The following is a 17296-nucleotide window of genomic DNA, read 5'->3' on the forward strand; positions in this document are numbered from 1 at the left end:
AGGACTCTGAATGGTGAAATGATGATAACACAAATAAAAATAATAACAATAATAATTCCCTAGTGTGCCACCATAAAGACCACAGAAGAACCCTTTTTGTAGTTTTCAAAAGCCAGCTCGGGTTTATATGGGAATCTCTCCACACCAGTTCTACACCAGCAATCAAATGCATTAAGTTTTCTGCCACAAGTTCAGTATGCATTTAGTCTCTGTATAGGAAGTTGAACTTGATGATCTCTGGAGGTTGCTTCCAGCCCCTAGAATTCTGTGATTCTGTGATCTTGTGTTCCTCTCTTACCTTGAGGCAGCATACAACTCATGTAAGGCTGTAGGATGGCCACAGCAGACAGAGATCAGAGAGAAAACACTTCTGGAGTTTCTTTACCTCTGAATACTTCTTGACCTTAAAAAAGCCTTTGGTTCAGTGTCCCAAAGGCTCTTGGCTTGTGTGCTTTATTTTTAACAACACTGAGAAACAAAGCTGTTATGATTACAAACTGCACTGGCTTTATAGCTAATTGAGCTGTAGCTATTTAGCCTGCAGAAGACTCCAGCTTTGCCAATTCTATAGGCAATGAAAAAGTTCCCAAAGCTACAGCAAAGCTCCCGTTCATTTTTTTTAACTTCAGAGCTCCAAATTGATCCAGCTTCTAGGGAGAGAGAACTTAGCTTCAGCCTCTAAAAACAAACAGGCCAAAATTCTATCATAACTCATGTGATGTGAATGCTTAGAATAGCTACATCTCCACACTCTTAAAGTTCCCCGAGGCCTGCTGAGCCAAACACAGATGAAGCTGTAAGGCATTTCAGTTATGCAAATTTGAATTTCTTGACTAGACTTCATGAAGGAAATGCATAAGTCCTCCAAATTCCTATCACTCAAAATAAAGCAGATGTCAAGCTTCCTTAACAAAAATAAATTAAAAGGTAGACTACTACTGCATAAAAGGTAGAATAGATTTGACACGTGGTTTGTTTGTTGGTTTTTGTTTGTTTGTTTTGTATAAGAATGATCTAACTTTAAAGCAGAAAAAAAAAGTAACTTGCACTTTACTGAGTTTCAATGAATGGACTACAACTCCTGTTTCCATGTTTACCTCCTAGCAGTAAACTGACCAATGACTCTTCAGAAATATGCAGATATTGTTTTCTCTGTGTCCTTGTCCTACAGAATACAACCTCATATAATGAATAGGAGGTTTATCACCATGAGTCATCTGGCTGGTGCCATGAGGTCATTGGTTGACTTTAATTTGTAAAGATTATCATGCTACATATCAGTCCAGAATCACAGAACTGGGATAGAAGTACAATAATTCATCTACTCTTTTCAGATAATATTTCAATATGAGATCACAAGTTTGTCTATTGAGTACAAATATAATTTTCTGCAGCACTTCCTTAGAGAGTACAAGCACAGACTGTACTACTTCTCTTGGATAATATAAAAGCATAAATGTTTTATAGCACCTGCAGTATTTTTCCTACAAAGCAGTATTTGCTATTGTGCTCTTATGAGGAAATCTTTGCAATGAATCTCACAGTCACTTTGGCCAAGAAGCCTCTCGTGACGAACAGCTGATTTTGTAATTTTCACTTGGCAGTTACTCTGCACTAATTTTACAAAGATTTATTCCCTCCACACAGCCAACTTCGGATTGAGAGGCCTCAAAAAAGCCCCTAACTTCGGGAAGTCTGTCCAGAATGGGACAATGAAGGGAGACTCAGATTTGCTAACTGAACACCCTTTGGGTATTCAGTTTTTTGTTTGGGATGATATGGAGGCCCTTTTTAGTCTGTTGGATCTTGTGTTAAGAATGATAACTGTAGGGGGATGTAGCAAGATTTCACAAATAGCACACAAAAATGTACATTTCCTTGAATGTAAATGTATGTTCAAGGAAAGAGTGGATGTTGTGTTGAGGGACATGGTTCAGTGGGAGCTATTGGTAACAGGTGAACGGTTGGACTGGATGATCTTTATGTCTTTTCCAACCTTGGTGATTCTGTTATTCTATGATTCTGCTATTTCCAAAGAAGTTCATACCATGTGTTTTCCATTTTAAAATTGTAGCATGCCTGCTGGTGAAATTTTTGACATCAACAGTTCCCAGACAGGTTTATTATGTAGGGAAGAGGTAGGAAGGTGTAGCACTGAAGGGAAGCCAGAAAAAGGAAGACAAAGGGGTAAGGATGAAGGAAGCCTGAAACTCTGATGATGTTTTGTGGCCAGGAATTAAGCCTCTCTCCACACCAGTTCTATACCAGCAATCAAATACATTGACTTCCCTCCTACAAATTAAGTATACACAGTGAACTTTTCTATAATTTAATTTTTTTTTTTTTAAAGAAATTTGTTCAGCAAATCTTGTGTTCTTTGTCTAACACAAGACAGGTGGCTGTTCCCAAGGCACTTATATGTTATTTTTTACACCATGTGTTTCTGCTGGATCTTATGAAAAACTATTATCTGGGCAACTGTCAAATCAAAGGCATGGAGACAGTCTCTGACAGGAACACTTTTGGATGTAAAATGCAAATATATTTCACTAACAAGAAGTAAACAAAGATAATAATAAATAAGAGCAATAAACTAAAAGTTGCTTACTTATTATGTAACCATATAATAAAACAATATAATAAAGTTTTACTAATAATATCAAATCAAATTCAGGAGAATAAAGAAGCATTAATATTTCCATGGGAGGAAGTTGGAATTAAAACTAAATACAAAACATTATTCATGATTAGAACAGGAAAAACATTTTATTGCCCAAGTAACTGCACAAACAACGTAGTAGTAAAACCAGGACATGCTCATCTACATGTATACTTCAAAAGTGGGACCTTTGTCCTGCAGGCTAAAAGGAATATTATTGTTCTGAAACCAAAGATGATACCTATGGAATAGTAAGTCAAGCTGCTTCCAGATTTATAACTTATCGTGCAGTTCAGTATTTAGCCTAGATGGAAGTGATATTACAGGAAATTAAAGGAATGAAATATGTGAGATAAAGTTTAGGTCATTGAACTTTTCTGCTGGCTGCAGTGGATTTAATCACACTGACTCTGCTGTTGAGGCATCTCTGAACAGCCAGTAATGACCGTTACAGTGAAAGAATAAAACACAACTACAATCACTGGCTGATCTGTACTCTACTGAATTTAGTTTAAATGAGAAATAGTGTGTAGATGACTGCCAGACTCCATACTGTCTCAGCAATCAAAGTTGCAGTACATTTTGGATAGAATGGTAATCTGCTGTTTTAAAAACAGAAGGGAAGCCTGCACCACATTCAGAAAATCACGCTGGTTAACTCAGTCATATGCATACACCTAATCATTTTTTTCTTTTTAGTTTTGGGCCCTTTAAAAGTAGATTCTATTATCTCAGACTGAGTAAGTTAAATTCAGAGCACAACATCTTGCAAACCGCGTGCCACTAAATGAAAACTATGGATGCAACTGACTCTGCCAAACTGAAAGATTCTTAGCAAAGACCACCTCTGAATTTTGTTCTACAAATTCAGGGAAGGGCTGAACAGCACTGACAAATAAGCCCCATTTACCTACTTTCATCCAAACCTATGCAGCTTTGATATTTATTATTTTGTGGAAGACACAAAACCACAATTGCTGTGAAAGCAGAAATACTTCACAAGCAGCAGCTTTCATGGAAGCTCTAGTTAAATCTCACCTGGGCAAACTGAATAATAGTGATTTTTCTTACCCTGCTTTTGGTAAGTTGGTATTTTTTTGATGTTTGATTGTTTTTGTTTGTTTTTATTTTCCAGAAAAGTTAGAGTTTATCTCCACAGTCACATAATCCATCTATAAACTCTGCATTATCTTATTCCTCTTAATCTTTTCCCTTCCTACTTTTGGTCTCTACTGAGCTTCATTCCATATCTGCCTGAAGAGTAACAATATGTTTTCCTGTGAACAGACATTTAAAAAATTCCCTCAGCATGGCCACCATGGAAGATTCCAATCTACAGCTTCCCCTAATTAACATCACACAACATTCCGGTAGGAACACAATGCAGATATGCTATTTTCTCTCACAAAACACAAAAACACATTCTACACCACTTTAAACAATTATCGTACAGTAGTTTCAGTTTACAAACAATTAAACTTCTGCCTGAATTTGCCTTACACTGATGGAAAATTAGAGAATAAGGAATAATTCATGCCAACACAGCTCAAGAAAAATCTGTTCACCAGAGTGCCTCATTCTTAGGTTGTTTGTTTTTTCTCAGTCTTACACTAATCAGGTAACCTAAGAGCTTATAGAAGCATTTCCTTTTCATTTCCCACCTATGTTGATGAGCTCAGCATGCTCAAGGTGGATTACATGCTGCTAAGGGGATAGCAACAGCTTCCTTCAGTTCTAACAAAGCTCACAGCTGTAGCACTGCTGTCAAATAACACAAGACTGGCACACCACTGTGGAAATTACCTTCTTAAAGCTATACTTGTAATGTACTGTTCCTCACCTTTCTAGCCCTAATGTTTTTAGGGTGACAAAATCAAAACAAAGAAAACGAAAGCAAGGAATAGATTTTTCCCCTTCCCATCTGATGTCTGCGTTGTCTGCCTTCTACATGATAATGCTCGAACTTCATTTTTTCTAATAGCTTCCACATATGTGAATGAAGCTCCACTACTCAGGAAACAAGGTCACTTCTATGCACACAAAAAAAATCAAACAGCAAATCCACTCTTAACCTGATTGTGACCTGTCCTAAACAAAAGTCTACAAAAGTCCCAAAATAAGCACTTCCATTAGCCTAATAATCTTTGGCTCTAGTCTCAGCCTAGATTAGTACTTACAAATACAAGACAAGAGTATAGCCCTATCAAAATCAGTGACACGTCATATGCTTAAGAAAATATATATAAATTAATAACCTTAAGAGCTTTGTTAGACAAGGGCTTTGTTTTATTTATACTAGGTATAAGAATTTTAATGAACTATAACCACTTTGCTGTAGAAAGAGCTAAAATGAAAATTCCTCCAATGATAGTGTGAAAAAAATTTTCATGTGCAATGAGCTTCTATAATTAAAAAAAAAGTCAAGTGGAAAATCTCTACTCTTGCTCGCAAGAATACTTATTTATACTGAGCTCATACAACAAACTGTCTATAAAGGAAAAGACATTATTCTGTTTATTACAGTTATAACATTTAATCTTTCATCCAGACCAAGCTCTCATTAAAAAACCTTTAAAGTGTCACTAAACAGGCATAAGAAAGCTGTATGTACTACATTCTCTTATTAAATCAGTACTGCATCAACTAAAAGACTGAAGAATAATAAACATATTTGAAAGGCAGGCTGGTACACCTTGAACTCAGCATTTCAAATAGTGAAAGCTGTGCTCATAGCCCTCTGCACACCTCGTTATCACGGAACAGCTGCAGGAACAGGCAACTCCCAGAAAAAAAAAATAAAAAAATAAAAAAAAAATGTAGATCAATATGAATAAATGTGTCAGATCACTCAATAGTTATGATTTAAACAAAGCATAGCACAAGAACTGCAGAAATTCCTTTCTATATTGGCCACCCACGGTTTTCCCTCCTTTGTGGAAGAGCTGCCTTTAAAATGAAAACTGTAGCACAACCTTAGGGTGGTGATCAACCATGCTTTATGGGTTTTTGAGCACAGGATGTCAGCCTCAGCAACCCGAGATATTCTCCCAGGCTGGCCCCAGGCTGGCTCAGGGCACCTGCAGACAGAGCTGAATACACATGAGGGCAGCAGCAAGGAACAGTGAAAGTACAGGTTTGGTACTTTGGCTGAGATGCCTATGGAACCACATGCCTCACATCAGGGTCTACACTGTAGGATGCTACTGGAATGATGCTGATAGTCAACACAATTTTAAATGACACCTCAAAAGTTGCACGTCTCATCTCTCCAGCTCTCGACCAATTTCAGCTGAGTTTGAGTCAGCAGCGTGACAGTAATTTGTTATTTCTCTACCAAAGCTCATATTTAGTTCTATCCAACAGAGGAGGCTCCCACAGAGGTGGCATAACCATTTCTGCAGAGGAGCTCAAGAATGCCCAGCTCAAATCAAGTAGCTGTCAGCAGGGAGCACGAGGCTGACAAGGAGAATAAAGGGAGCAGAGCAGAAAGCATGACAGACCTCTCAGAGTGAGCGGGAGAGGAATTATTTCCAAGCCCTACAGGTTGGAGCCCACAGGGAAGGAAAAACAAACAAAAGCTATCCCAAAACACACACAGCTTTTATGATGCTTTTACTTTTTGTGACCTGATCTTCTGATTGTCTTCAGCAATAAATGCTTTCTTCTTTTCATGCTGCATGTACATGAAAAATTACATCCACCTTCATTTTAACCTTCTGCCCCTAGGCAAGAAGCACCACTTATACGGCTCCTTCATGTTCCAGAGGGACTTCTCACACCCACCTTCAACATGAGTGTGCTCTTAAGTACTCACTGGTATAGTAAATCTAACGCAAGCCACAGCAGAGGCAGAGCTGCATTATTTAACAAGAGCTCCCACAGTACAGGCTTTGTTTTTGTAGCACCCAAGTTTCTTCCCACAGAGAACACAGTTGTATCATTTGAATTCCCAAGCAATTCACTATAGCACTGCACTGCAATAAGGAGTGCAATACCAAAAAGAATCTAAAAAATAAAAAGAAAAACCTATGTATAATTAGTGTGCATACCTTCCCTGATAGCTGTAAACGGGGTTCCTTCCTCTTCTTGTAATCTTATCACCTTCAGTGCCACCAGCTTTCCATTAACCCTAAAAGGGGAAGAAGAAATTTTTAAAAGATTAAAGCAGAAACAGTATTTATCATAAGAGAACTTATTTCCCATCATGTACTTCTTCAATTTCTTCTTGTCAATACCAGTGATTCATTTATAGCAATGTAAGAAACGCTTCATAGCTTCCATAATGTCAACTTTATATTTTCACACTCTTAAGCAATCCAAGAAATGATCTCAGTTTTCTGTGAGTCAGCCTGTTTCCTTTCTATTGCAGCACTAAACCAAAGCTTTGTTAAGAAGTAGCACATTGAAAAATGTTTCTATCCTTTACTTGATCAAAATGTTCAAGCAAAAAGGCATACAATTCTCATCAATCCTTCAACGTGCAGAAAATCCATATTTGTATTGATTGCCTTCTTTCCACTGCATTGCACCCATAATTACTACCGTCCAAAAGCTATGGAAGTTTGATATGGGAAATATTTTTTAGGTCATTCTGGTCATTTCCCTTCAGGGCAGGATTGTTCCTGAGGTACATTCTTGACTACATGGCCCAGGCTAATTTTAGATTGTAATGATTCTCTTTTATAACATTAAAAATATTTGGCACTCCAAGGGTCCAAACTTCACAACAGAAGCCACTGTATTTTCCAATCTATTTGGATGGTTTCACTTCTAGAATTCAAAATTTCACTACACACAAACCCCGTTTAAACCTTAAAAAAATCCAGTTGGTTCGCTTCATGCAGATTAAGTATCACAACAACAGAATTAACATTAAAGATTAATATCAACTCCTCAAGAACAAGCTCATACTTCTGAACCTTTAACAGACTCCTGATGTATGAGAAGAAATGGTAAGGGTAGGCACAAAGGCCACAGTATCATTTCTTCTGCTTAACTTTTACTATTGCCAGATTTTCATTACACCTACACAGTGCATCTCACAATGACTCTGAACAACTTAAGAAAACCTGGTTATCAAAAGATGGTATACTCATCGCCTCCTAACTGTTCACACTTCAGACCAGCCCCAGCTCCAGTCCCAAGACACCAGTCATTGTTGAAAGATAATAAGCAGCTTAGCCCCATTGCATTATCTGGATTTATCCTCACGATTACCAAAATCTTGCCCCAATAAATGTTGTATGTGGTGCACAGACAGGAAAATAAATCTTAATAAAAGCTGAAGAAGAAAGACTGATCACAGACACGTGGTTCATACTATGTGTAGTTTTCAGTTCCCCTGTCAATGCAGCAGCTCACCCACCACATATACATAAGATAGACACCTGGATAACTTAATGATTTTACAATTAATCACACTGCAGGAAGAATTTGAATAAGAAAGCTCATTCTTCAGATCAAGAACAGGATGGATGCTCTACTCAAAAAATACAATGTAGAAAATATGTAAAAAGCAGATCAACAAGATACAAAGGAATGTGCATTTGGACTCTTGCCAAAGAGACCAAAAATTAGCACCTAACACGCAGATCATGTTTTTTGTAATCCAAAGTCCTGCATTTCACTGACTCATTAACAGTAACAACACAAACAGCCATAGTATAGAACTTGATTTGATGGATTCACAATTACACAGTGCTCTCAAACACAGTAGGTGGGCTGTGCTATTTAGTTATTACTGCCACTTTGTCATTGGTACCTATCATCATCTTGACAGACATCATGGCAACTCTTAACACTATTAAAATGACTGAGCTAATCTTAAACAGTGTTCCTCTGGGACTGCTTACTCCCCTTTACTGTTGTTTATATCCTAAATATCCACCTCTAACTTCTAAAAAAGAAAACAGCCTCATTAGTCTCATTTACTCCTCAGTCATTAGAACTTTTTTCTTCAGCTCATTTTCTATAAACAGGGCAATTTTTAAGTGTACATCTGGAAGTATGAGAATTGATGAAGTATCACCAATTAAAAGAGATAGGTGTGTATGTTTAGCTACACCCTTTAGCTGCTCTCCCACTGATGCAACCTCAGGCTGCAGTTAGATGATACCGCAGTGATGAGCTAATGGCTACCTCAGGGTACAGCTCTACTCCTACTAAATCCCTGATGCTGTCTTGTATCAGCTCTCATTCTTGCCAGACCCTACAGCAAGACACTTACTGAGATTAAATAGGAAAAGACTGAAGACTGTCCCTTCTAAAAATTTGAACCTTATTTTCAGGGGGAAAAAAAAAAAAAAAAAAAAAAAAAAAAAAGATGAAAGCATATTTCATATTTTAAAAAGAAAAATAACGCAACCACAACACTATAAAAGATACAAGAAGAAGTGGGACCACCCCTTCGAGAAACATCTTACCATGAGTTCAAGTCAGTTACATCATGAAATTATGCTTTTAATGTTGTAATGACTTGCCAGGATAATGTGGAAATTTCTTTAGAAACATTGGGGAAAAAAAACAAACAAACAAAAAAAAAACAACCATTAGTGTATCAGTGTTGACTTTGGACACTTAAGCAGTGATCAGGTTATAAGAATTTCCCCCCCAGATATTATTTCACATTTGTGTTACAGAACCTACAAAGTATGCTCACTGTTTTTATTATTTTTAAATACAACTAGGAATACTGATAGGCAGAGAGCATTTTAGAATGTAGAAGCCAATGCTCTGTGCCTTTCAACACCTAGGATTCATTAAACCATCTCTCTTGTTCATTGCCCAAAGTAAAGTTTCACAGCATCTCACAGTACACTTCACATTGTCAAGGATTCTTCATATTTTTGAGAAAGTATGGAAGATTTAGTGCTTTAATGCATCATTAAGAACATATAATAATGTTTTCAATACAAAGAATATGAAAGAACTAATGACTTAGTGGCCTTTACTGGGAGTAATGCTGGGGGTGCTGGTAATGCCACACAGAGAACAAAAAGAGTACCGTAACACTATTTTCACAAGTTCTTCAGTTACATTTAGGTGCAATAAATGTTCTAAACATAACATATTCTTTTAACCTCCATGCTGAAAGAAAAGGTACTTTATTTTAAAAGAAACTGGTGATTTAAAGGTATTTCACATTGCTAATGCTTACTAGGGGTTAAAATAATAATAATAATAATAATAATAATAATAATAATAATAATAATAATAATAATAATAATAACAATAATATGAAAAAAAATCAAAGAGTTACAAGAGATGTGACACATTTAAATTTTTAAATTATTAATAAGTAATGTCACTGGAAGCTGGGGATCCAGTTCTTTACAGGACTCAAATTAGCCTTGCAGAAGTAATGCTGTAGCCCTTGTTTAGGTGGGAACCAGAGAGCAGCAGCACAGTATTTACCCCAGGTCCCTCTAGCTCACAACCTGCATCACTCACCTTAGGGCAGCTGCTCACCTCAGTGTATTCGCTACCATTCCTTCTCTCAGAGGGGGTGATGCACTGGCACTGCTGCCCAGAGAACAGTGGGTACCCCATCCCTGAAAGCACTCAGGGTGGGGTTGGACGGGCCCTGGGCAGCCTGACTTGGTGGGGGACAACCCTGCCCATGCAGCAGGGGGTGAGACTGAATGGGCTTTAAGGACCCTTCCAACCCAAGCCATTCTATGTCTCCACGATCCCAATCATACATATACATAATAGTGTCATTGCTGGCAGTCATATTCAATATAATTATGTTCTACTCCAATTTTTCTGTCAAATTCTTCTCTGCAATCCTGGGCAAGACAATGAATTTTCTTCCCTCTGTTTCCACAACTGTCCCTAGAGATGATAATCCATCACCTTTGCAAACAACTTTAAAGGCTGAAGCACAGCATACAGAGCATAATACACTCTTTAATATATACAAATATAGAAAACTACCTCACAATGTTTCTTTTAAACACAAATTCACTCATTAAGTGATTAATATAGTCAATTATTCATCTTCCAGTTACGATCTTCAAGCCTTCATGATTTTAAAATGTTTTCTGAGAGAATAATTATTTAATAACATCTTTTGATACTCAGACCACTTTCATATGTTTTCCACCATCTGGCATTTTAGTTCAGCATCAAGTTGTTATTAGTATTGCATCAAGTTCAACTTTCATTTATAGTTCTTATGAAAGATTAATAAAACTAGAAATGTTTATAAACCATCTACTTACACACTTTATACAATCTTAACTTTCAAGCATATAGTAAAGAGCAGCCTACAAAATATTCAAAATGTGTCACCAACAAATAGAAACTGAGGGAGAAAAAAAAGGAAAAATAAACAAAAGAAAACAAATCAGGCTGCTCTATAAAGTAACTCGGAAGTGCATTTTCATAATTCATGAATATATGTTCCTTTTCCAGCCATCTGATACCCCTCAGATAAAAGCAGTTTCATTTGTAGGTGAACACTGATTTTGAACAATTTGCAAGAAAAGAAACAGCTCAGAAAGTGTAAGTCACTAAGGCAATAGAAACCATAACAATTCTGAAATATTTCATCTAAAGAAATTGGCCAAAAAATTTATCTGTGAACTGGACTGCTGTAAATGAAGCATACAAGGGAGCATGTGAATATAATACTTCACGCTGGCATGGATTAAATCTAAGGGAATGGCTAAAGAGCTAAAGTGTGACAAAGAAAACAACGTCAAGTTCTTCAGGCTATCTGAAGCCTAAGGCACTTGCAATAGATTGTACAAAAAACAAAAGGAAAGTCAATAGAAGAGTCATGGAGGTTTCAAGAGAAATAAATGAAATACTGCAGTTTAAAAGAAAAATAAAGTGGGAATAGCAATTAGCCCTGTCAGGCAAAAAAAATCCTCAGCAAAGGATGCACATCAGAACATAAAAATGAAAATCCCTAGGTGATCTTTCTTTCTTGTGAGCAGCCATCCACAAACATTTATATGAAATACTTCAGTCAGCCATTTTTCATAAAGCATTCTACAATACATCATATGCCAACAACAAACACAGGTGGTTTCCACTCATCATTATACTATTCCCTGTTGCCACAAGAATAATATTGCATAGGAACCACAGCTGGTGCAGGGCACAGGTACTGCCTTTCTGAGCAATATTCCTCTATAAGATCTGCGTTTTATACCTCTAATTTCTTATTGATTTTTTTTTTTTTTTCCCCATTTACACAAAATCTACTGATATGAATGCAAAATGCTCTGCATGGGAGAAAAAAAAAAAAAAAAGCCTTTCATCTTCCTTTCATCTTTAGGTAAAACCTGGAATTACCCTGATTTCAATCCAGTTTCAAACAAAAACTGCATCATCACCTCAGCAGGAGCTGCATCTCACAGCCTCTGTGGACTTTGGCTGACAACACCAGCTGGGACAAGACACCACACTGTACCCCCACCAGACCATTTTTCATGTTAATAATTAGAAGGGATGGGGAAGAGAACTGAATTTAGGACAAGCATTTTATATAGGATACCCTGTTTCAAACTATACAATTTCATGGTAAATTTCATAGGCAAGATTTTATAGATTGATCTCTCTCTTAAGAGTTCTGCATATTATTTCAGTACTTTGTGCACAGCTTAGTGAAGGTTAGTACACTAAAAATCACATGGAGAAGCAAGAAATAGGTCGAGATCACAGCAGGAGACTGGCGGATATACCATTGGCTTGCTTCTCAGAACACAGCTCCATGCTGTGCGAGAAGCAGTCACAGATCACATCACTTTAACTGAAGTAATCTGCTTTAATTCTTTGCCTATAGCTTAAAGGGCAATTAAACACTGTGGGAGAAGAGGATGGAAAGCATGCCAGAACATAATATTGCCAAAAGCACAGGGTTTTTCCTTAGGGGCAGTGAGCGGAGTTCCCAGGGCAAGTACAGGATGCCTTCACACTGCTCTGCAAGGGGTTCCTATTAAGTGCATCTCCTTCCTGCTGTCCCTGGCTTCATCACCAGACTTTCAATGCTCATGTCAACATTTATTTGGCACAGATTAAGCAAGATTCCATTGCTTTAAAATCAGGTATATTTATAGCAATGCTCAAGAGGGAAGAAGGTCAAGTTCTAGAAGGAAGATATGGGTGTCCATGCAGACAGACAGCATTTCTTCAGTTCAACTGCAAGCAGAAATGATACAGTAATTCCAAAGGAACCTATTCCTCTCATTTATTTTCTGCAAACTACTTACAAATAAAGCGATATTTTCCAAACTTGCCCCCAAAATACATGGAGATGAAGAGTTAAGCCACAATACTTATGTTATATTAATCTCTGTTAATCTGTCTCAACAATAATGGAGACTGTGAGTGAAAGACTATCCATTACTTGCCTCCCAAATCAACTGCAGTAGGATTGTATTTATTTCATCTCAAAGACATATTCACAGCATTAGTAAAAAATACAAATCCAGTTTAACTTACAACATTTTTTAGAGTGTAACCAGCAAAATAGTGGGTCTATTTCTCCAAAATTTTACTGGAAATACAAGGAGAAAAGTGATCTGAATTTCAGTACAGATAGTAAGAAGCCTTTTGGGATTTTACACAACCAAGTAATGTGATAAACTAACCTGGGAGAAAGTAGAAAACGAATATACCAAAATAAGTTTTACTATGTGTGTCTGAAGTTCAACATGTGAATTCAAATAGATTTGCCCACTGATGCAATGACTGCCAGCGAAGAAACAAATGGTTGCATGGCTATTTCTGCAATAAACAGAAAAGCCCAATCTGAGAGAACAGTGTTTCAGTTTCCTCAGTCACTCAGTTTTGTTCATTCTGCTGCTTCCCCACACTCCAGGGAACCACTTTTATCTGACTACAAAAAGAAAAATCCATCATCCATTAAAAAGAATTAGCCTGCTTCATTTCACATTCCTGGGATGCTATCAAGAGCCTCACATAGACAGAAAAATCACGTTTAATCAGGAGACAAGGGCTTAGTACTTCCAATCCTGCCCCATTTCCAAAACTTAAGGCTTCTCATGTAGGCAAGTTACTGCACACATTCCTTCAAAAAAGGAATGGGTGATTTTATGTCTTTGTAGGCAGCTGTTTTGTCTATTCATCTTTTCAAGCAGTAAGTTAGAAGCATGGAATTTTTATTCTATCATACTGGACAACAGGGTATAATCTAAAAGGCTCAAGGATTCCTCGTTAAAAGAAATCATCACAGGCAGACATTTAGAAATAGAAAAAATAAAAGAAAAAGAAAAAAGAAACAGTTAACAAGATTTTACCAAACAACTCTACAATAGAAGACTAAGTTTAAAAATGACTTTCTGCCTTTCTGCTTTATGGCATTTCTTGAAATTTCTGTTCAATTGAACAGATGCAAGGAGGGCTTGTTATGGACTCTGCATTCCCAGTGGATCACAGATTCAAATTTAACACAATACTCAAATTTGGGAAATCCTTAACTTCTAAATGATAACATAATTATTATAGTGTCTGCATCACAGAATGGCTGAAGTTGCAAGGTACCTCTGGGTCCATGTGGCTCAGCCCCTGCTCCAGAAGGACATCCTGAGCAAGGTGCTCAGTCCCACACCCAGGTGGCTTCTGAATTTGTCTGAGGAGGAAACCTCATTCTGGGTACCACTGCACAGCCCAGAAGTACTTCCTGGTGCTCAGGGGGCACCTCCTGTATCCCAGTTTTTGCCCATTACCCCTTGTCTTGGCACTGGGCACTGAACAGAGCCTCTCTCTATCTTCATTTCATATCTATCTTCAGGCATTTATAGAGATTGATGATATCCCCCTGAGCCTCATCTTCCCCATCCTAACCAATCTCAGCTATCAAAGCCTTTTCCCATAAGAGAGGTGCTCCAAACATTTCACTATCTTCAGGGCCCTTCTCTGGACTCTCTTCAGTATTTCCATACATTTCTTCTTCTAGTGAGCCAGTACACTCTTAAGGAATATTTTGAGTTAAACAGAGGGCAAGAGCCACCTCCTTTTACCTGCAGGCAGCACTCCTCCTGATGCAGCCCGGGGTACCATTAGTAAAAGGACACATTGCTGAAGTCTTCGAAGTATCAAAAACCATCTAGCAGTGACAGTTTCCATGTCAAGAATGTTCAGCAAGGGATGTGCTTGGAAATGTAAGAATCACTGCATTCAAAAATTATTTTACAAAAAATCATCATGCTTTGCATGTGTCCTAGTTATCTGCTCTGCCTGGGCCTGTTCAGTAGGCCTCAGCTGTTGCAGGGAAAGGAATGATGACAAATAGTTGCCTATGACTTTCCCCAGATACAACTATTTGAGTCATTTATTCAAGTTTTAGGCTTGAAACCGCAACAGTATGGGTGAAAACCCAAACATTAATTTTTTTCCAGTATTTTACTATAAAATATCTTACTGAAAGATGGACAAATTTCACCCCAACAATCCCTGCTTTCAGTGTGCTCATGAGATTATTGTAATCAGGGTAAAAAAAAGAGTTTGGGGTTGAACCTAAATGACCTACATCACTGAAACACACTGCAAATTCCCAAAGCCATCAGAAATGTGGGGGAAAGGAAACTGAAGGCAGAAAACCATGTAATTTTTTTTAATGTTATTGTTTTTAGTAATTTGTAACCATGGAAGTTAGAGACAAGCAGTTTAAGACACTGAAGAAAGGGTAGAATGACCACAACTACTACACAGTGCTCTTCTTAAAAATCTTCCTCAGTTTGCAGTTGTCATACACAAACATTACTAATCTTAAAGATGTCTTACACCCAAATCTGGGGCTGTGCCTGATTGCTCCCAGCTTTCTAACATCTATTTTCTCTTACTTTTTCTTCATGGTTACAGATAAACTTGGACGTGGATTCTCAAAGCTGAACACACGAACAAAGAATAGAAATTATCTGAGATCAATTGTTTAGAAAAAAAAATATTCCTGGCCACGTGAAAAATCTCTTGGTAGAATCTGAAACCAAATTATCCTTGTTCTGGAACTCAATACGCAGTAATATATCTGTAGTAATAGGACAATATCCTTTCCCTCTATTTTCCGCCAACTGATGACTTCACTTGAACTTTGGTAATGAAAACCATCAAGAGCTGCTTTATGCAAAGTATCAATGATCAGCAGTAACACAAGCTGGTTCTGGGAGACATTCTCAGTGATTTGCATGAATGTATCAAATACAGAAACATGATATGTTGATGAGAAATCTAGCAGTCGTTTTTATAATGGGGAAAAAAATTGATTTTGAAATGAAACGGATTTTCTTTCTCTCCTGCCTCAGTTCAATGTAATGTAAACAGAGGTTTTTCTTCCAGACATTCAAAAAGACCATAAATTGAAAGACACTTTTCATTTCATGGAATAAACTTGAATTAGGAGTTGCACACACTTCTATGCAACTATATTGAGTAACCTATAAAACACAAATTTACTCTGATAATGGATCATATGCAGCATGGAGCTGTTCAACCCTTGAAACAGAAACTAAGTAGCATGTAGAGGAATATTACCTCAGGATTAGGAAGACACCAACATATTTACTGCAAACACATTCTTATCCAATCTCTAGTTACCCACATTTTCAAAACAAATTTTAAACCCTTAGCAAAAGATGTTATGAAGCAGCAGAATAAAGTTATGTATAATTATAATAATTCACACCACTTATTTAGAGCTTTCTATTTAAAGTGGAGAATGTAAAACACCCAATAATATCAATTTATTATTCAGCTACCATTAAAATCATTGAAGTATTTCTTACAGATCTGCAGTCAGCTCCATTAAAACAAATGAAGTATTTCCAACCAATCTATGTTTCATAAAACACGCACAAATTACCACTGAATGAAATAGCTTCAGGGAAGTGCTTTGCTTTGCTTTTAACTTTTGGTCAATTCCAGTGATTGACAGGACATCCAGTAACCCCATTTCCTTAGCTCAATCTTATTGAAAGTCAAAGCATATCAGATATCTATCACCAGATCCATGCTGTGATTTTACAAAAGGATCTTAGTGATAAGGCACAAGCTGAAATCTATACATTCTTCTCCTATTATGTAGACCTCAGTTAAAAGATTACTCATGCATTATGTCTGGAATTTATAGTGACATGTAACTGAACCCTTAGCAATGCAAAATAACTGCATTTTCTTGAAGAAAGCTGACTCTGAAATACAACACATGCATTGGTGTGGCAGAAGTCTAAATACTTCTTTTACATTTACAACTTGGAACATGCATTATTTGCTCTTGGTATTTTATTCACGCTTTTTAGAAAGCCAAACAAAATAAACGCATTCAGCATTGCTCTCAGGACATCAGAAAAAAACTACTTGATAGGATACTGTGCTTTTATCCATGAAAATTAAATATCATACTTTTTAACTTGGTGTGTATATTTAGAAAATAGTGCAACAGTAAACTATAAAGAAAACATAAGATTTCTAGATGGAATCTCATCTTGTTCTGACATGAGGTAATGTTACCTCTGCAGTCTCAGTTGCTTTCACTAGAGAACACAGAAATCAGTAGCCATCTGCATTCATTTATAGGGTTCTCTAGCATGTGCAGCAACACCAGCTACTACTTTCTGCTTATTTATTGAAATGAAATGCAATAATAATAATAATAAGGAACAAAGAAAC

At 37.1% G+C, this 17296-nt stretch overlaps 1 protein-coding gene across 7 annotated transcripts in view; it reads right to left on the minus strand.

Moving 5' to 3' along the window:
- The window catches only part of CDK14 (cyclin dependent kinase 14), a 289389-nt gene that overhangs the window by 188260 nt on the left and 83833 nt on the right, over nt 1-17296 (minus strand). For all 7 annotated transcript variants that reach the window (XR_014943062.1, XR_014943061.1, XR_014943060.1 and 4 more), the window contains one exon: nt 6709-6788. Coding sequence is in view for 4 of the 7 variants with exons in the window: in XM_015853369.3 (XP_015708855.1) it covers nt 6709-6788 (80 nt within the window). In the remaining 3 variants the exon portion in view is untranslated. The remainder of the gene's footprint in view (nt 1-6708; nt 6789-17296) is intronic.

This window comes from Coturnix japonica, chromosome 2 (assembly GCF_054131305.1).
Source record: "Coturnix japonica strain WE chromosome 2, WE-NBRP24, whole genome shotgun sequence".
NCBI lineage: Eukaryota > Metazoa > Chordata > Aves > Galliformes > Phasianidae > Coturnix > Coturnix japonica.